Source organism: Typopeltis vanoorti, chromosome 24 (assembly GCF_054136105.1).
Source record: "Typopeltis vanoorti isolate ZY-2024b chromosome 24, IOZ_Tvanoo_1.0, whole genome shotgun sequence".
NCBI lineage: Eukaryota > Metazoa > Arthropoda > Arachnida > Uropygi > Thelyphonidae > Typopeltis > Typopeltis vanoorti.
The window spans coordinates 54,252,353-54,274,621 of NC_143572.1; the positions used below are offsets into that span (position 1 = coordinate 54,252,353).

At 32.8% G+C, this 22,269-nt stretch overlaps 1 protein-coding gene across 4 annotated transcripts in view; it reads left to right on the forward strand.

Moving 5' to 3' along the window:
- Window positions 1-22,269, forward strand: part of Uvrag (UV-resistance associated gene) — a 247,078-nt gene that overhangs the window by 208,352 nt on the left and 16,457 nt on the right. For all 4 annotated transcript variants that reach the window (XM_090413519.1, XM_090413518.1, XM_090413517.1 and 1 more), the window contains 3 exons: window positions 4,039-4,204; window positions 13,597-13,675; window positions 21,433-21,524. In XM_090413519.1, coding sequence (XP_090269645.1) covers window positions 4,039-4,204; window positions 13,597-13,675; window positions 21,433-21,524 — 337 coding nt within the window. The remainder of the gene's footprint in view (window positions 1-4,038; window positions 4,205-13,596; window positions 13,676-21,432; window positions 21,525-22,269) is intronic.

The window sequence follows — 22,269 nt, forward strand, 5'->3', positions numbered from 1 at the left end:
CATTGTTTTATCTAGAACGCAATATTTGAAAGCAATAAGACATTTCAGGAAGGAGAAAAGACCGATTGTGCATCTAGGATGAAACTTGGATTGATAATAATTTAACTTATGGAAAATGTTGGCAGTCTAAAGAAGAATGTGGAGTGCTACAAACCGGAAATGCCTCGAAGCGCATACTAATTTTGTGTGTGGGTGGAGAAATGGGTTTTTTTTTACCAAATTCAAACTTACTATACAAAGCCAATTCAACTACTGGAGATTACCATGGTCAAATGAATTCTACAATCTTTGAAAAGTGGGCAGAAGAAAAACTGGTTCCAAACCTTCCTGAAAATGCTGTTGTTATAATTGATAACGCTTCATATCACTCTATTCAATTAAACAAAGTTCCAAATTGGTCTAATAAGAAGCAAGTTCTTATGGATTGGCTCTCTGCAAATAACATTTCTAATTCCCAAGATATGCGAAAAATCAAATTGCTTAATTTGGTCAAAAGAAACTTGCCCACAACTAAACTATTTAAATTCGACACAATGCTCAAAGAGCATGGATTTCTAGCTTTGAGGCTACCACCATATCATTGCAATATTAATGCTATTGAGTATGTTTGGGCAGAAGTGAAAAGTTTCATTCTCCATCACAACGTAACTGGGGATATTGACATGTTGAAACTTTTTCAGCTTTCAGAACAGGCGATTGAAAGTATTACAGTTCAAAACTGGGGAAAATATTGCTCTCATGTCATCTCATTAGAAAATATGTATTGGGACAGAGACGGAATTATCGAAGAATTATGCGAACCTTTGGTGATCAGTTTAAGTGAAAGTGATGGCGATCTGGACACCGATTCAGATGACTCTGAAGATTAAAAGGATTTGATAATGGTATTTTTTTCCAACATTTTTTTTTGCATGGGTTTGTTAAAAGAGTTGCAACAAGTCATAAATAATTAATCGGTTTAGGACATTCGAGTGTCTCAGTTCTCTCAACTGTAAGTTTAGAATATCTAAGTTCATTTGAAAAAATTTGTTTTTCTGTATAATTATTTTTATTTCATAGAAAACCTTCTTAAAAATAAACTTAGTTCAATTTTTGTTTAATGCTATACCTTTTTTAATTTTGTTAATACTCTACGTACATTTTTCCAAATGTTATACAAGCAAAATAGTTGCACTTTAAAAACAGCAATGTTTGTAAAAGAAAAGCTAAATTTTCTGACCTGTAATAATAAACAAACTCATCCCAGAAGACAGATTGATTACTCTATTATCAGAATGGATTCTCCTTTTTCTGACATGCGCAGAAGTGTCAAGAGATCTCTAATCGGTGGGCAAACTATACAAAGTTTAATATGGTTAATGTATTTCATTGATCATAGCTGGTTGTGTAGTTAAATTTAGCCACGAAAATCTAAAAAAGAATGAATGGAATTAAGGTAGCTAATGTGTGCTTTTAATGTTATATGGTTTAATTTAGGTGGAAGATGGTCATTGCCCAGTATGAGACCACTGCTCCAATTATTAGAGGCCTTGAATGTCTTGAAAAAGTTCCAGTTTGTTCTCTAGAGCAGGGTTTCAGACTATATATAAAAAATAAATGAAAAATACAAAAAAATTACACACACACACATCTTCTTCGTTTCAGCCATTTTGTCCACTGCTGGACGAAGGCCTCCTCCAGTTCTTTCCACCTTTCTCTGTTCCTGGCAATGGTTGACCAATTTTCCCGAACAAAATTTGACAATTCGTCACTCCACCTTCTTTTAGGACATCCTCGGCCTCGTTTCCCTTCTTTAAGAATCCATTTTGTTAATATGGTGGTCGATCGCTCATCTTCTCTTCTGGATAGATGTCCGGCCCATTTTAGTCGCTTGTGGGGAAGAATGATGTCAGTGATGCGAGTCTGGCTTCTTATCCATGCGTTTTGCTTCTTATCTTTTAATGTGATGCCTAGCATCAACCTCTCCATTTTTCTCTGAGTTAATTTATTTGCCAGTGCTTTTGTTTGCAACCAAGTTTCACAACCATATGAGATGACTGGAAGTATACATTGGTTAAATGTCTTCCTTTTTAAACAGAGTGGGACATCATTGTTTTGAAAAATGCTTTTCAATTTTCTGAATGCACTCCAGGCAAGTTGAACTCTCCTATTTATTTCCTTTTGGAGTCCATAGTTTAGATCAATGAGATGACCTAAGTATGTATATGAAGAGACTCTTTCCAAGAAATTGTTTTCTATTATGTTTATTGGTGTTACAAAATGATTAAACATGAGTTTAGTTTTTTCTCTGTTTATCTTTAGACTGACTTTTCTGCTTTCATGATATAGGTCTTCTATCATTATATTAAGTTCTTCTGGAGTATTTGCAAAAATTATGATATCATCTGCATATCTTAGGTGTGTTAAGTTTCTGTTATTAGTTTTTATACCAAGATTTGTCCAGTTTATATTAAATATTTCTTGATGGACTGCTGTAAAGATTTTGGTTGATAGTCTCCTTGTTGGACACCTTTTTCAATTAATATTTTATTGCTGCTCATGTGAAGTTGGATTGTTGCTGTTGCAGTGAGGTATATTGCCTGGAGGGGGTCCATATATTCTCTTTCTGATTCTGGAGTGCGTTGATTATTGCATTAGTTTTGATGGAATCAAATGCTTTTTCATAATCAATGGTGCTAAACAGAGAGGCAATTGGTTTCTTCTGCTTTTTCTATTATTTGGTTTACTGCATGAATATGATCAATTGTGTTAAAGCTTTTATGGAATCCTGCTGGTTCTACTGGTTGATTTGAGTCTAGAAGAGGTGTTAACCTGTTTGTTGTTACTTTTGTGAGAATTTTGTACAGATTGGAGAGAATACTGATTGGTCTATATTTCTTTACTTCTTCTTTGTCCCCTTTTTTAAATAACAGTATCAGAGTAGATACCAATTTTCTGATATCTTCCCCTCTTCTAGGCATAGATTTAATAAGTTTGTGACATGGTGAATTATATTGTTTCCTCCCCATTTAATTAATTCTATGTGAATTAGGTCTTCACCAGGACATTTTCCATTTTTTATTTGTTTTAATGCTTGTTTTATTTCATCTGAAGCGAATGGGGGGATGAATTCCATATGTGATGGAGAAGAGTTATTTATATTTGATTTATTTATTGAAGGATCACTATAGAGTTCTTTATAAAATTCTTCTAGCCTGCTTGGGATTTATTCTTGGTTCCTTATTGTAGTTCCATTCTTATCTTTTATTACAGTTATTTCACTTTTGCCAACTGATAAATGTTTTCTTAGTATTTTCATATTTTTATTGTTTTCAATTGTTTCTTTTATTTTTTAGTGTTATAAGATCTTATTTCATTTCTCATCTTTTTCCTTATTGTTTTGCATAGTTCTGCATATTATATTTTAGAAATTAAGTGTTTGTCTTGTTTCATATTTCATCTCTTTTTAGTAGTTATAAGCAACAAAAAGACCATAAACTTTCCTCTGAAAGTTTATGGTCTTTTTGTTGTTTGTTGCTTTTGAATTCATTGGCTGCTGAGATTATTACTTCTGTTATGTTTTTGCTTATTTTATTTATGTCTTCAAATATATTTATTAAGTCTAGTTTTTGATTGAGTTTTTCTTCGTAATCCTTCTTGTTTTCAATAGGTTTTAAGTCAAAACTTCTTGATTTTTTGTTGTTTAGCCATTTTATTCTTTATATATATATATATATATATATATATATAAAATCCCTAGTCTACTCACGATACAAAAAATGTATCATGACAAAAGGTTACAAAAAATGTATCATGACAAAAGGTTCCACCCACAAAAGGTTATTTGTAACCTTTTGTGGGTGGAAGCAAAATAAAATTTATGTGAAGAAATTCACTCATAAAGCAATTCTTTCATTTCATTTTTCATGGTTTAATTTACTTTAAAGTGCTCCTCTTTAGTATCTCCTCCCTATATAAGGAATATATCCTGATATAGGGTATTTTTGTTTACAGTGATATTTCTAATTTCATAGTATAATAATATTTTACTTAATTCAGGACATGATGAAACTATGATATCAGTTGCCCTCGGATATGTATGCCATGTGGTTCTCATGATATCTCAGTTCCTAAATGTGCCCTTACGGTATCCACTTCGATATTATGGATCACGCTCTTCAGTCATGGATTACATAAATAACAAAATTCTAGACAAAGAAAGGGAGTAAGTTAATTTGACATATAAATATTCAGTTTATATATATTTCGTGTATAATAAAACTCCTATAATAAGCCCGTATTTATTTTTTAAAAAAAATTGCCATTTAATAATTTTGTTTTTAACACAGTTTCCTTATATTACATTTAGTCCATTTCTTAGTTGAAAATATTCAGTTTATATTTTACTTAAATATAAAGAGCCAACAGGCTTCATTTCGGTGATGGATTATTGCTGAAATGAAGCCTGTTGGCTTTTTATATTTCAGTAACTTAATAGGTGCACCTTTTGGACAACTCATATAGCAGAGTATATAAGTTCTTTTCGCTATACCCATTGGTATTAATTGGTCTAGCTACTCACTGATGAAGCCTCAATAAAGGCTGAAACCGGTCTGGGTAGTGATCTCCCACCATAATGTAATAACAGCATACATTTCCTGGGAAATATGTTTTTACATTATGGAAAATACCAAGAATAGCGATCACAACTTTACCCACCTTTGCAACGAGTTGCCATGTTTGTACTACATTCTAGGACTACTTGCATTTAGCTCATGCTAGTATTCGCCGATACTTTTATAGTTTTTTATACTATATTCGGCATGAAACTCTCTGATTCCAATATTTGAGTTTCTTATTTGGTTTTTAAACAATGTGGGATCTAATATCTCCTTAATTTAATTAATTCAGTTTATATTTTTTATAAACTGAATTTTTATATTTTGATGATTAGTCTGTATGCTGAGTTTTTTTGTGTGTGTGTGTGTGTGTGTGTCAGGTCAGATTTCTTGCTACTGTATGATTGTTTCAGTGATGAAATATAGTGATAGACCACTAACTACTGGTTGCAAGTATCATAGACATGGCTCAACAAATGATGCAAAGCATTACCACATGAAAATAAAAAATATACTCGCCCAAAAACTCCCCTAATTTTTTAATATGCCACAATTGAAATTCCATAAAGTGATTAGGGATGTTTTTATCATGGATCATGACTTTTTTTTTATTATTATTAAATAACAAATATTCTACTTTGTCCAGTCTGTAGTTACTTGCCAGTCAACAAAATCTACTAACCATGAGCAAATGGACGAGTGTATTTGTCAAGATCTGATCATAGAGCCATTTATTTGAAATGGCTTTATGCTGCTCACAAACATTTTTAATACAACCATAACTTATCTTCATGTCATGTGCTGCTTGAGTAATATTTAGTGATTTATTTTACAGCCACATCTGGATTACTGTGCTCATGTCTGGTCACCTGGGTTTCTTGAGGGAGTAGTGGAAAGAACCCAGAGTTGAGTGACCAAGAATAATAGTCTGCAAAATTCCCTGTAGTGATTGTTGAGAGTTTATACAGGATTTTTATAGGATTGATACAGAGGAAATATTTCATCTCTTGGCCAGATGTGGCCGAACAAGAGGTCATCCCTTGAAATGAGTAAGATTGTGATTAGCAAAGCTGCAAGGACTAGATTTTTCATTTGGACAATGGTGAATGAGTAGAGTGGATTGTCAGTTGAGTTCTTTCTCAGTCAGTCATGGATGTCAACTTCCATGTTGGTGACTTCAAGGAATCATCTACACAGTATCTATTGTACTCCCTTCTCCTCCCCCAAAATTATCCACATAGTAGAATATCTGTTGTAATGATGATTTCTGAGTCCTGGCTATTTTTCTGTTCCTAGGTCTCAAAACATTTTTTCCAGTTCCTGCAAATTCCCAGGACTATATTCCCTAATAAAAATTATTTTACATATGTTTATTGTTTATTGCATTTATAAAAATAAATCAACAGCTGCTAAATGAATGGCATGATCAAGAGAAAGCAAATGAAAACTTAGCTTTCATGTCCAAATGCCCTTTCTTAATCTGTTGTTGTAGAGAGAGAAAAAAAAATTTTTTTCTCAAATTCTTGAACTCCTAAGATCACAATATTTTTAATATCAATTGATGAACATTTTCAGGGTATACAAACTAATCCTAAATTAAAAAAAAAAAAAAAAAATTGAGCCATCTGAATGTATTGTATTATACAATAAACAACAAAAATAGTGAAATAATTAAGAAAAATTAAAATTATAATTAACTTTTGTCTTACCAACATGCTATCAAATGCATTCAAATTGAAAAATAAAAATTAAATAACTTCACCATCCATTATAGCATGAAAGTTCTTTGGCTACTTGGTGATATTTTATATACATATAAAATAATGAGTGTATGATATATATATATATATATATATATATATATATTTCAAAAAATAGATTTAATGACTCCAAGACCGAGATAACATATAAAGATTTTAATGATAAATACTACTAGTTTCGGCATATAGCAGCCTTCTTCAGGTATTTATAAAGGAAAGGAATACTAATAAACATTGAATTATTTAAATAAACAAACTGGAAATTACAGGTACAAATTGCCTCACATAATCGATACATAAAAACGTATTTTTCAAGTTGTTCCAACTGGCGTGCCATTGTTTGTTGCAATTGTGCGTGCAAGTTCACGTGAACGCCAATATTGAATAACTGCAGCATGGCTATCTGGGATGTTATAACTTAAATTATTATTTAAGTGGACCGGGTTCAGTAGGATTTCCCTTGATTCTACGATTTTTCTTTCAAACTCATCTTCACAGCGAAAAATATTTTCTGATCTATTCCAGCATACAGAGTGGCTTTGTTGGTCATCATTAGGATTATTTGAAAAAAGAACATGACTGGATAACGCAGTTGCATGAGATCTTTTGTATGAGATGTCTCTTACAAAAAGATGTCTCTTTTTTCAAATAATCCTAATGATGACCAACAAAGCCACTCTGTATGCTGGAATAGATCAGAAAATATTTTTCGCTGTGAAGATGAGTTTGAAAGAAAAATCGTAGAATCAAGGGAAATCCTACTGAACCCGGTCCACTTAAATAATAATTTAAGTTATAACATCCCAGATAGCCATGCTGCAGTTATTCAATATTGGCGTTCACGTGAACTTGCACGCACAATTGCAACAAACAATGGCACGCCAGTTGGAACAACTTGAAAAATACAACGTTTTTATGTATCGATTATGTGAGGCAATTTGTACCTGTAATTTCCAGTTTGTTTATTTAAATAATTCAATGTTTATTAGTATTCCTTTCCTTTATAAATACCTGAAGAAGGCTGCTATATGCCGAAACTAGTAGTATTTATCATTAAAATCTTTATATGTTATCTCGGTCTTGGAGTCATTAAATCTATTTTTTGAAATGTATAACAACCGAGTAAAAACTAATCGCCACATATATATATATATATATATATACAACCATGTTATAAATTCTTCTTCTTCTTTATACCCTCTTTTACCTTGCAGTGTCGAGGGTCCACTGATCATTGGACCTCAATCCGTTTACAGGATAAGGTGGTCAGCCCTATGCCCCGGTATATCCTATGGTCTGTAGTGTTAAGTTCTCAAGGCCAGATTGTCTGCTTTGCGAGATGAAAAACCCCAGAATAAACTGGGGGAAAAACCCTGGTGTCCACGCCCAAGACTGGCTAACTTGGCTATGGCTGAGGAAGATCCTTCAGCTCCTCACGTCACTGACGGGAATCGAACCTAGGACACTCCTTCCCCAGGCATATGGTTGCGAAGTGCATAACCACTAGGCTAACCGTTAACATGTTATAAATAACTATTTTAATTTCCCAATGTTTTGATCTTCATATTAAGGTCATCATCTGGAGTATATACAAGGACAAGTTGAGTTACATTTCACACAGTAATGCTAAAGAGACAGTGGTTTGATCAATGGTTATTCTGCTGACATGACCTCTATATATATTTTTAAAAAAAAGATAAAATTAATTAATTATTTAGAAACCACATCAAAGCTAAGTTCTATTTAAGAAAACATAAGAGAAACATTCTTTAATATAGATAGTTTTCTTATAGTAACAATGATGTCCTAATTTAACATGACAATTGTTATATTAGATTTGTGATTCTGGATTATCTACAGTCCTGTTTATAGTTAACTCTTAGGGAGTTACTATAAACACTCTGAACAGGAGTGTAGATAATCCAGATGTTAACTCTTAGGGAGTCAATATAAACAGGACTGTAGATAATCCAGAATCTTAAATCTAATATAACAATTGTCATGTTAAATTAGGACATCATTGTTACTATAAGAAAACTATCTATATGAAAGAATGTTTCTCTTATGTTATCTTAAATAGAATTTAGCTTTGATGTAGTTTCTAAATAATTAATTAATTTTATCTGTTTTTTTTTAATATAATTTTTTTTATATATATATATTATATTTTCACTAGCGGTCATGCCAGTAGAATAACTATTGATCAGATCATTGTCTCTTTAGCATACTGTGTGAAATGTAACTCAGCTTGTCCTTGTATATTGGTATATACTCCAGATGATGACCTTAATGTGAAGCTCGAAACGTCAGGAAATTAAAATAGTTATTTATAACAGGGTTGTATAGTCCATAAAATCTAAAATGAATGCTGATCACTGTGCAACACTAAAAGAAAGTATGATATATTCATTGTCATTCTAAGGAGCAGTCCCTGTTCCTATGGAGTAGTCTCTCTTCTGATTAATCCAAACACCTTCTCTAAGAATGTATATTTGGGTGGTCCTCTTCTTTTCCCTGGTATCGTCTCTTCTAATATGTTTATAATCCATTCATTGCATCTCCATACATGTCCTAGGAATTATTTCATTTTTCTTTCTATGATTGTCTTCTTCACTACTTGGTTTTGTTTTATTTCATGCAAGACTTCTTCACTGGTTTTTCTTTCTCTCCTAGCAATACTCTCCAATAATACATTTTGCCTGCTTCAATTCTTTTCTAGTCTTCTGCTGTTATAGTCTAAGTCTCAGAACCACATAAGAATATGCTCTAAATGAATATTCTTATAAATATTTTTCTGTATATACTATATTGTATTTTTTGAATAATGGCTTTCACATGTCTAAGAGAAAACTAAGTATAATTTATTACATCTATATATTTCACTCAATATATCATGAGTCTTCTTTATATTTCCAACTTACATTTTCTTGAATAGTTCCTCAAAGATATATGAATGATTTTACTTGTTCAGTATTCTTTTATAGTCTGTCTCACAACTACATAAGAATATGCTCTAAACCAATATTCTTATTTTTATTGTGTATGTACTATACTGTATTTTTTGAATAATGACTATAGGTTGATCAACCAACCTCTCATGTATGGGCTCAACAGAAAAAAAAAAAAAAATTCTTACTTCTAATAACTATTTTATCTATCTTATTTTGTTCCTTTGAACCTGATACCATTATTTTATTTATTTATTTTTTTTTTTGCTGCATTTATTTTAAGTTCATAATTTGATAAAACATCATTCATCTTAGATAATATCTATTTTAAATTTTGTTCATTATTAGCCATACAGTTGTATCATCAGCAGAGTATATCATATGTATCTATACTCCCCCTACAGTTACTCCATTCGTTCCTTCTTTTATTAATTTCATTGTATTCTCTGTTTACAGGTTGAAGAGGTGACAATGTACAACCTTGTCTTATACCTTTCTTTACTTCTGTTGTTTTACTTTCCTGTATTTGTATCTCTCTCTCTCCAGTCTATTCCAATTTCCTTCATTATTTAAAAAAAAAACTTGTACATTATCAAATGCCTTTTCTAAATCTATAAAAGCAATGTATGCAACTTTCTTTCCTTCAGTTCTTTGGTCTATTATTGTTAAGCCTAGTAATTGCTTCTCTAGTTCTTTTACCATTCTGGAATCAAAACTGATCTTCATCTAAATAACATTTAATTTTTGATTTTATTCCATGCTTCAATGTAGGTAGTCTGATCTTTGGAGCATAATTGAGTGAACTTAACAGTCAATCATTTTTACAGTCTGGGGTATTACCATCAAACTGAATAGAAAATTTTCCCAGTTAGTTTTGGTAAAATTCCAACAATGCAGTGGTAAGGAATAAATAATTTGTATTTGGATGTCAACTTCCAGTGTGGGAAGTGTGAAAGTGCCTGTCTTGTAATTGGCAGTATGTTTTGAAAGATGTCTCTTTTAGATTGGAGTTAGTTTCTGTATTCCATCTTCTTGATTTAAAAGTAGATATATCTTTGGAGTCAAAAATCAAAACATATTATTGATGTTGGCCTATTCCACTAGCCTTTTACTGTCTGCATCATTATCCTGGTATTTCCATTTGTGAATGGTGGCTATTAAAATCCCCCACATGTACCACAGGATGTTCCACTGTAGGAAGCACCAAGTCAGGCCATAAAACAGAAGGTGGCTTATGAATATTAATAATCTTTATCATTAGCTTCAGCAATTATAGTAAATATGTGATTTTCATCATTCACAGATAAGACAAGTGGTGATTAATGAATCTGCACGTAAATCACTGTACCATATAGACTGTGATACATTACTACTAACACAGTATATTCGGAAATATTTTCCCTTGAGTGTAGTTGAGCTTCACTATCAGCATGAGTTTCTTGTATAGTGGCTATGTCAACTCTGTTGTCCAATAAAAGTCTGGATAGATTGGTTCTGCTTTTGGTTCTGCTTATACTTTGTGTTAATTTGGCAGATTCTTAAAGGTAGATTTCAGAGTCTGTCATCTGGTACTGAGAAGAACTCGTTACTAATGTGTATATAATTATATATCAGGACACTCTAGTTGGAAAACACGGAGTCTTCTTAAAAAACTTGGCATATCACATTGTGTCCAACCCAAAGCTGAAGTCACTCCAAATCAAATATACAGTTATCCAAGGACCAAGTCAGATCATCAACATTCTAAATTTTTACAGAATAAACTATATTTTGAGAGACTGCTGACTTTCCCAGCATCTCTTTGCCATTCAAAGCAGAACTTATGATGCTGTTAAAGAAATGATACCAGGAAAGTCTTTGGCATTTGAGTGTTTATCCAGTTTAATTCGTTGCAGTAAAAAGGTGATAAGGTGGCTATCTCACTTCACAAATATTTTGTGAATATTCACAAATATCAAAGTTTAAATAAGTGAAAATCATGAAAAAGACCACACTGAAATTGCAAGAACCAGGTTTATGCACTTACTACATGCATCAGAGCAGGATTTCAGAAACACTTAAAAACTGGCACTGTCTTTCCCCTTTCTCCAGACTGCATCTTATGACACAATCTGGAGAAAGGGGATAATTGACAAGTTCCTGAAAATTACAAAATGCAACAAGACCCATCTGTTAAACAAGATCCTTTCTAATATGATCACCTGGGTCGTGATGTGTCATGAACTAGAGTAGCAAACTTAGAAGAGTAAATAACACCCTTCCTCAAGGAACTGTTCGTGCTCCATTGCTATTTAATTTGCATACAGCAGATCTTCAAATGTGCTCTCAGTGGTTTGCTGATGACTATGCAATTGCAGTACATCACACTAGAGTGGAGTTTTTGGAGACCATCTTGAACAGGAACATGGACACACTGAACTAGTATTTTAGGAAATACAGACTTACACAAAGACAGTCCTGTTGCTTTCATCTAAATAACAAGATTACTAACTCTCACTTTAAATGTTTCTCTAAGTGGGACATCTTTACTTCACAATCTTAATCCCAAGATAATATCTTGGTATTATCTTGGATAGATCATATAGATCACCTTGTTCTCAGTTTAGCAACATCAGTTGCTAAACTGAGAACAAGGAATAATATTCTCAGCAAGTTGGCTGGTACATCCTGGGGAACATATGCATCTACTCTCTGCGCTTTGGCACTGGGATCGGTATACTCAACAGCTGAGTACTGTTTGGCTGAACAGTCGACATGACACACAAGTAAAATTGACACAGTTTTAAATCAAACTATAAATTAAAGATACCAAAAAATTATATACTTGGTTTAATCCTTTGTCCAAGTGTAAGCAAATAAAGTTTGCACCTGAAGTATTTTCAGGACTGGGGCAACTCGTATATAGAAGCTAATGACTTCACATCACTTGCCTTAGTATTCCATAATGCAAAGCATATGTCCTTACATACATGTATAATGCTATGCATTCTGGGAATGAGTATGAAAATACTTCGGGCGCAAACTTTATTTGCTTACACTTGGATAAAGGATTAAACCAAGTATATAATTTTTTGGTATCTTTAATTTATAGTATAACTGAGTGGAAAAACTTCCAACAAATGTTTTAAATCAAATAATGCAAATTATAGGCGATACTATTAGAACAACATCTTTATTTTGGCTCTCAGTTCTAAGTCTTATGAAACCACCTCATATAAGGAGAAATAGAAACCTACTATGAGAGTTCAATAAAATATTGTAGGATGCATCTCTTCCATTTCACCAAACTGAATTCCGTTGATTAAAATCAAGATGCCCACTTGAATATGCTAAGGAACTTGATTCTGTTAACTACAATGAGCTGGCTGCATGATACTCAGAGTGGATTGACAGGGCTCCTATGGCATGGCAGTATCTCCTCAGTGATCAACATCCTGCTGGAATTGCACTTCCCCATTACATCTGGGTCTTGAAACCCCATAGGCATAGCTATTCTAAAGAAAATTTGCTAACAAACTGTTCACTATAACAAACCATTCCTTTGAGTCCTACAAGTTTGCTATAGTGAGAGTTGATTGACTATGTGAAATATTATATCTATCTTGTAGTTCTTTTTTATTCTCCTCAGCTCAGTAAGGATGATGCCCTTTGGATGGAAAAATCTGAGTTTGAATCTATTTTTTAGGATGCAAAAATCATTTGAGGGCTTGGTCTCTATAGATGTCGCAGTTTTTCTTCCAGAAAAGTCAGGTTTTGTATCCTTCCTATAAAACAGGCAGCTAGGCTGAAGAACACATTCAAGTAACATACATAAATACACAGGTCTCATAGTCTTAATTATTTCAGTTATACTCCTAGCCAAACAAATCTTTTTTGTCGCTATTATTTAAAAATATATTGGTAGTGTTACTACCATATTAGTATTTCTTAGTTTACATAGATTAAATGAACAGTAAATAAACTTTGAACAATGTCACTGAATAGAAACATCCAGCAGAATTCAATTTAGTGGAATTTAATTTTGTTGGATGTCTCTATTTATCATATATTATAATTTTAATGGATTGAATTGAAATTCAGTCCATTTCATTTCATTCCGTTGAAAATATAAATTCAGTTCTGAAATCTTTAGTAGTATTTTGCTTCCAATATTATTATGTATTACTGGATTTTTAATGTTACTTAGCATTTCATTACAAGTTCTCTTGATTAAAATGAACTTTGATTTTTCCCTTTAATTTGCATATTTGACACCCATTGTACTATTTTTATTTATTTATTTTGCTTTAGATTTCCGCTATATTCTAAAGGGAAAGACAGGTTGCACTTTCAGTATGGTGTTTATCTCCTGAATAAAAATATAGCTCAAGTAAGTGTACATAGCTAAAGTTGAACACGTGTTGATTGCATTCATTTTCTCAGCTGTGTATCAAGTTTTGGCAACATGATTGAAAAGTAACTTCTAATTCTGATGTCCACATTACAGTTAAACTTTGAAAAAAAACAAAAAAACTTTGCATTATATCATGGCTTAGAACAAAATATTTTTATAAAAATAATGTTTTCTTACCAAATATCAGAACTATGGGTAGAACATGAGTGTTATCAGCATCAAAAAAGTAGAGAGTAAGTAGCATTACAACAGCATGTGCATGTTAGGGAGGCATTAATTTCAGGCTGTGTATGATTAAGTTTGGTTCATCATTTCCTGATATGTATCCTGAAGGATTGTATCAAACAAATATTATGATTGGTTATGAAATTATCAGTGTTGTGAAACAAATTGATGTATTATTTGTCAAATCTTTCTAATTTGATCCTAACTGCATCAAACCACTTATGCATTGATATTCTTTTATCTTCCGTTCTGTTTTAGTGACCATATGATCCTAACTTAGTACTGCATGCGCATTCTTGAATGTTAATAATGTCTTACAAGGTTTTTTTTGCCCATGTTGCTGACATGATGCTGAACATCCCAGACATTCTCAATAGGATTAATGTTAGGAGACCTGGCTGGCAAGTCCATACATACAATGGTCTCTTCCTGAAGATGTTGGTTCACAAGTTTTGCTCAATGAGGATGAGCATTATCATCTTGTAGGAAAAATGTCTTCTGTATCATCATACCTACATGTGGATGAACATGGGAGTTCAGAACCTTGTCTCTATAAGCTACATTATTCATGGTTCTTCTAGGAAGCACAAAATTGTTGGTTATCCATCCAATGAAATGCCTTCCCAAACCATACATTACCTCTACCATGAATCTTTTTCATGAATATTAGAGGGACAATAGTGTGTCCCTGGTTCTCTCCAGATCAAAACATGCTAGGTTTTGCACTGTAGAGTAAATCAAGATTCAGTCTATAAACAACACTGATCCCATTAGTCTTAGGTCCAGTGGAAGTGTAGCCTGCTCCATTTCAAATGTTCTCTCCTGTGACACAGGGATAGAGGGACACAGACTACCAGGTGCCTAGCATACAGACCACCTTTGTGAAGCCTTCTGAGCACAGTGGAAGCAGATAACAATATTCCATTATCTCCAATGAGCAGATCAGTCAACCATTGTGGTTGTAGCCCATGGCCTTCCTTTACTGTATCTCTGGAATGCTATTTGTGACTGTTGTTCTATGGTTCAAAGGCTATAGAACCAATTCCAACTCAAGCAAATATCTGGCCACCTCCACCTGACTTTGGTTGACCTCTAGTCTTATGATAGCTCAGCACCTGAATTCATCAGGTTAATTGATATCCTGCATATCCAAGAATTTTGCTATCACAGAATGTCTTGTTCTCCCTCCAGACATGAAATGGAAAACCACTCCAAAAAGCCTTCTTTTATATGAAGCTTATTTGCATATACCGCTGACAGGGCCACTTATTCATATATGATAACCAGACCAGTGTCACTTCTTACATAATGTACCCAACAAATGTTTTTTTTTTTTCATTTTACTTCCTTAGCGTGATTTTTCTTTGTTCTTTAATTTATCGAAAACAGTGTATTCATGCAAAAGAATTAGAAGTGACCATTGACAATTGGTCCTGAAATGGATGAGATACTACTAAATGATAAATCTAAGATAATTGGGAATGGCAAGTGATATCAAGTAAAGTGATATGGACAAATTTCAGAAATTCCTCAATTGCACTAGTCTTTCCTAGCGTAAACATTTCTCATCATACACCAAAAAAACTTAGTGCTCCTCTTCTGCTCAAGACCTTACTTGTCATTTGTCCAGTTACTTTGTTTAAATCTCAATTCTACCCAACCTTAGAATACTGTTCTCACATTTGGGATAATACCAAAAACCTTCTTAAAAATTCTGGATGCTGTCCAAAAGAGGGCAACTTAGCCAGTTGACATCTGCTCTCATGGGACTTTTCTGCAGGTATTTTCATGGTCACTTTTGCAGAAGTGACACACCCAACTTCTCAAAGCATGAACACATAATAGCCTGACATTAGTACAATTTTCAGCTGTCCATTCACCAAGCCAGCTTCTCTCACTATTCTTTTATTCCATCTCCTATTTTTCTGGAACAGCCTTCCCTGTGACAATATAACAAGCTACTAAAAAGTCCTATGGCAAAATTATTCCCCAAGGTCTGCAATCTCAAACTGTTCAAAAAGAACATTAACTGATTCTTTCTATCTTAACATCTGCCCACACATGATTGCTAGTAGTTGTGAATTCTCATGTGCAGGACTGATATATACAGTTAACTAACTATAACAACCTTGTAAGGGACCATAGAAAAACAGTTTATTATAGTAAATAGTTTGCTATAGTGAACTACTTTTGGCCTAGCACTATACCTATGGAGCTATGATTGGAGCTCCATAGCTATGGAGCTATATAAATTTACCAAAATTCAGGTAAATTCTGGCAGAAAGTCATTTTAAGATCTAATTAATATATGTTTTCTGTCTTTTTCCAACATAGATGGTGCCAAATTAGGACTTTACTTCCTTGTGTTGTCTGTTACAATTTTTTTTTAAACTAGTCCTTTATACCAAATTGTTGTTTCATGTAGTGTGACAAACTGCTGTGCTCCAAAGATGCTGGATGTAATACCAGCAAAATATCAGCTAATAAGTTAATAAATATTAATTATTTTCTTATCGTTATTCTCTGTTGTAATCAATACCATGAAAATAAACTAACAAGATTTTACCATTAGTTGACTCTTTGAATTAACACGTAATACATTATAATGGTTTGGTGAGAAAGAATTAAAGGTATTGAGAAAGTCCTCGTATATTTGCATGTTACAGAATTGGAGAGAGAGACAAGATAGTCAAATGGTCGTGCATCTAAATTCATGATCATGAAATACTGTGGCATATGCAGCATTAACATTTCTAGATATTACTGAAGAATATAGCTATCTTTAAAATGCTATATAGCATGTTTTGTGCATATTTAAAAGGTTTCCTGAGAAACTGCATTTCAGAATTCAGTTTCACTCCTCACTGTAGCAAACACTATTATCATCATCATGCATATCAAGGATTTAGGCCTAGCATGGCCTGTTCCGGCCTTAGAAGTCATCGTTGAATCGTTTAAGAGGACGTCCCGGTTTTCTTTTTCCTAATGGCTTGTACTTTAAGGCTTGTTTTGGTAATCTTTCTGTTTTCATTCTTTGAACATGTTCCATCTATTTATGTTTGTTTTTTAATTTTTTCTATTACTGGCTCTTGGTATTCTTCTTTCATAATTTCTTCGTTTCTTTTGTGATCAAATAGGGTATACTTTGCAGTTTTTCTCATAAACTTCATTTCTGCTGTTGTTAATCTTTGTTTGTCTTTTTGTTTTATTGTCCAGATTTCACTTCCATACATGAAGACTGGTAGGGCTAATGTATTGTATACTTTTAGTCTGGTTTTTTTTTTGAACTAGGTTTGGTTTAAATATAGAGTTAATTACACCTGTTATTTTTAAATATTTTGCAATTTTTACATTTATATATTTTTCATTTTCATATGTGATCATACATCCTAGGTAGTTAAATGAATTCACCTGTTCTAAGATCTTGTTATCTATTACTATTTTAGTTCTTGCTGGATCTTGTCCTTTAAAGGCCATAGTTTTTGATTTTTCTGTTGATATTATCATACCATAATCTTTGGATATCTCATTTAGATCTAAAATAGCTTTCTGTAAGTTATCTTCAGAATTTGTAATTAGTCGTCGGCAAAGAGGAGAGTGTTTACTGTAGGAGAAAGTTTAATTCCGTGATGTAAATTTTTATAACACTGTTATAACAAATTAAACATAATATAACAAGCTACTAAAAAGTCCTGTCAAAGTCCTATAGCAATGATGCTATTTTAGAGGAAATTCAATATAGTAAGTTGTCTAATATTGCAAACCATTCTTTGATCTCTGCAAGTTTACTCTAAGGAAGAATTGACTAAATTAAACCCAAGCTGGAAAACACTAAGAGATTGTCATACATTTGCACTATTTGTGGTATGCCTAAATACTGAATGGCTACTAAATAATTAATCATGCCAGTTAGTGCTTGTCATTTTAGTGAATAGAACCGTTTACTTCCCTTAGTAGATTTGTCATATTTGGAAAATCTGGGGGGGGGGGGGATGATGTTTGTATCAAAATGAGCATACATTACTTAAGGATAGTAAGTTACATACATATCTGATACTTTCTTCAAGCAGAAAAAAGATCCACATGGTGGCTACTGGTTACAAATATACTGAAGTGACCTATTATACCTTGTTTCAAAGTTCAGGTCATGTGTGGACAAGGCACAAATTTTCTTGGTGAATAATATCTTGTTCTAGTAAAAAAAATAGTGGAATATATTTTATGATATTGAAATACTTCTTAGTAGTTTATCTTAACATAGAATGCTAAAATCTTACCACAACTATTTACGACAGTCATTGTGTTATATTGTTAATGAGCATGACACTCTGCATTGAAGAATACCCCCCCCCTTGTATAACATCTTTTCCCAACTAGTAAATCATCCTTAACCCATAGACTCATAATTACATTTAATGGAATGATACAGCACAAAGAAATAATGAAACAACAGGTTTAATTGAACTGATGCTTCGTCTTGTCACAGAGATATATCTTTAGGAATACAATATGAAAATTGTAATAACACACAATAATAAGTGGAAGAAATCATATTATATCTCTCATAGGACTTGAGGCTTAAAATATAATTTCTTCCACTTATTGTGTGTTATTACAATTTTAATATTGTATAAGGCTAGCCTTATACAATATTAAAATACTGTTTGTTAGCCTTAGTTGTTTGATGGGAAGTTTAAGAATTAGTTTTCCAAATCTTGGGAAGTTTAACACAACTGTATTTATTTGGATTAGGCTTTTTTTTTTTAATCTGCTTCTGATTCTCAAAAAGAGTCATTCAAGTTTATAATTGCTGTGATGATGCAAAGGCCTCAAAGTAGTCACCATAACCATAAGGCTAGCCACCAGCACCTTAAAGGACTTCAGGCTTAAAATAGTGTAATTTAAAGTTTGTGTGGCATTTTAATATTGTATAGTGGAGTGAATAGATGGCATCAATGGCCAGTATCACATCAAAAATGAAGATATTATGAAAGAATTTGCCATTGTTAGCATTCAGGATGTGTTAGTAGAGCTAATCTCAGGTGGTATGGTCACTTCACAGAATGAGAGAGGAAAAATTATCAACACAAGTGTTCTTTGGCAGGAAAAAGATGTAGCTGGATTGATACTGTAAAAAGTGTCTTAAAAGAAGAAATATAAGATCTGATAATATTGGAATCTTGACAGATAAGATTAATTTGGAGTAAAGTAAAATTATCCTACACCCCCCCCCTCAGATACATATCAGGAATTTGTTGATGATTATCATCATCATCAACATGATCAGCTGCATCATCATCATCTGATCAGCTGTTGTGGCTTATGCAACCCGTGTTACAAAATTCACATCAGTTTGATGGTATGATTGCTTTTTATCAATGTATGAAATTTTTAAGAGTGTATAGCTCATCTTAATTGGTCTAATGCAATTAATTATAGGATAACTTTGAATAATTTAACCCTGTGGAGGTCGTGGCTGGTCTGACAGATACAAACAAATTGTTTAATATAAATATTCTTACACATATCCAGTGTAGCTTGGAGGTCATGACTAGCTATGCATGCATATATTATGAGTGATATTCCACACTGTTTATGCAGTCAGTTTTGGTTTAACACATGTTATGTAAAGGTGTGTTGATATTTGATAGTAAATTGTATCTGAGAGATACCGCAAACTCCAATGTCAGTATAGTATTGGTTTAACTGTTTTTTTTTTATTTATTTACTGTTGAAAATGGCTAGAAAAATATATCAATTTAATAATCCATCAGATGTTGAAGAGATTCAGCGAATGTTACTCAAGTCCGATGATGAGAATGATAGTCGAAAGTAATATTTGATAGTAAATTGTATCTGAGAGATACAGCGAACTCTGATGTCATTATAGTATTGGTTTAGTTGTGTTTTTGTTTTTGTTCAATAATTTCTTATCGCATAAATTGAAAGCCAAACGGTAGTATTACATCCCCTAGGGGCTGTGTTTTTACATTATGAGAAAATATCAAGGATAGTGAGGGAACTTGCTCCACCTTTGCTTCGAGTTGCCTTGGTATTGTACTACCAAGTGGTCATTTACGCTTGGATTCACCGATAGTTTTTTGGTATATATGAAACTCATAGATTCTTAGTTCTCGATCTTAGAGTTTTGCTTACTGGCAGTTGAACAACAAGGGATTTGTATCCCCTTAATTATTAATTTCTTATCGCATTTTGGCACATACTAGTAAGGAATGTATCTCTCAGATACATGCGACTAAGTTGCAATTTTTACGACCATGACCTCCGCAGGGTTAATTATCAATTAATTGTAACCAAATGTGCACAGAGTGGGGGACAATGTGTTTATTTTAAGATACTGTATATTAGAAAACAATAATGAAGGAGAACGCTATATTTGAATCACTTAAGGTGTAAAATTTGGAAGAGGAGGATGAAGCTTACCTCCTTCAACTACAATACTGTTTATAAAATTATTGAAAATTATATATTAAAAACTTGCGTATCATGTCAGTTCACACTTCACACACGCAAAACAGATGAAACTCAGAAAACAAAACAACTCATGACAAATGACAACGTTCAGTTGGATTGGTTGACACAATAACCAATCACAGCCTCTAGGTGCTATTGTCTCAGAGTTTACCCTGCCTCTCCTTCTGAGCAGCTTAAAAATACTAAATGCTAAGAATTTGACCCTCTGTGCCATCTGTACACCTTTTCAAAGGGCTCAAAGGTGTATGTATTTTGAACTCGCACCCAGGCTATTAACGTGAATGTGATGCAATGTTTACGTGTTGAAAATTGTCCTCTTCATGAAGCATTAATATATTGTGTTTATGTTTAGGAATCATTCAAAGTCTGGAAACAATTAGGGGAATCTTTAATGGGAATAAATGTAAAAATATAATATAATATATTGGTGGATGAGCACCACACACCTAGCATATCCTGAATATTTGCTCCTGATATATATATATATATATAAAAAGTTTTGTTCAAAGCTTTAGTTATCAACAAATGATAGCTTTTCAGGAGAGAGAGAATGGCATATAACTGTCACAATATTATAGCCTTAAATCCTAATTCTCGTATTATTGTCTGTAACAAATCTGAGTTCTACAATCAATTTTCTTGAGATGCAGGTTAAAAACTCAAGTTTCCAAGAAGGAAAACCCTACTTTGCATGTCCCAGAGATTTATTAACCTAGAAACCAGTGAAAGAAAGGATTTTAAAAAAATTCTAGTCCACAACTAGAATTAAACTTAGAACTTCTTTCTTCAAGCAGACTAGCACTTTGGATGCAAACAGCATTTCTACAGGCCAAAAATGTGTGTGTATACACAGACACACTCATTTTTTTTCCTGTTAAAGAATATTTTGATATTTTTTCGATTGAAATAAAATATCTTTTTCCTTTAAGATAGAAATTAAATTTGCTTTGCTAACTATGTTGATATAAATTTATCATATAATTTTCTTCCATTTATATCAAGTTTTTTTTTAGTTCCGTCACTACTGTGGGTTGACCACACCCGATTTGCGGGCTACTCTTCTAAATCTTCATAGTCTAATTGATTTGAGGTTAAGTGTACATAGGTAAGAACCTTTGTGTGTTTATTTTTATGTTTTATAAAATCTACGTTTCATGAGCATCTTGACCATATTTTCTCAGCTACAGCTATTATTATTATTCACAGTCAGTTTTTAGGCTGTATTAAGTAATCATGCATACCTTCTCTTAATAAATATTTTTGATTCGTTCAAGTAATATATAATATGCCACATTATTTTCCAAAGGATATAACTGAGTTCTTATCTTGATATTAGTTTCCTTATGGTGAAAAATTAAATTGATTAAAAAAAATTTACTTTGTTTTAGATGAAATTTTTCTAAAAAATTTTCAGGTGATTCCTCTAAAGTACAAATCAATATAATGTTTTCTTTTTTTCTAGAGCTCCCATGTGTTTTGAATGCACTGCGATTTTCCTTTGATTTTAATGAATAAAAATATTATGATATAAATAATACATATTCTATACTAATAATACATACCAGGCTGGCCTGGTTGGCTTAGTGGTTAGCTTATCCACTCTCCAGCCAAAAGGCTATGGGCATGGATGTTTCTGATTGTCTATGAAAATACTAGTGGTGATGGTGGACAGTAGATAGCATTGGTATAGATGATGCAGTTTGCTGTAGTTGGAGATGGAGAGCTGTAGATTAGGTGCCCTCCCTCGGTGAGTCTTTGGACTCCTTGGAGGTGTCACATAATATAATAATATTGACACACCCTTTGGGGTAGGCCAGGAGTACTGCATGTTCTTGTTTTGCTAACTTGAA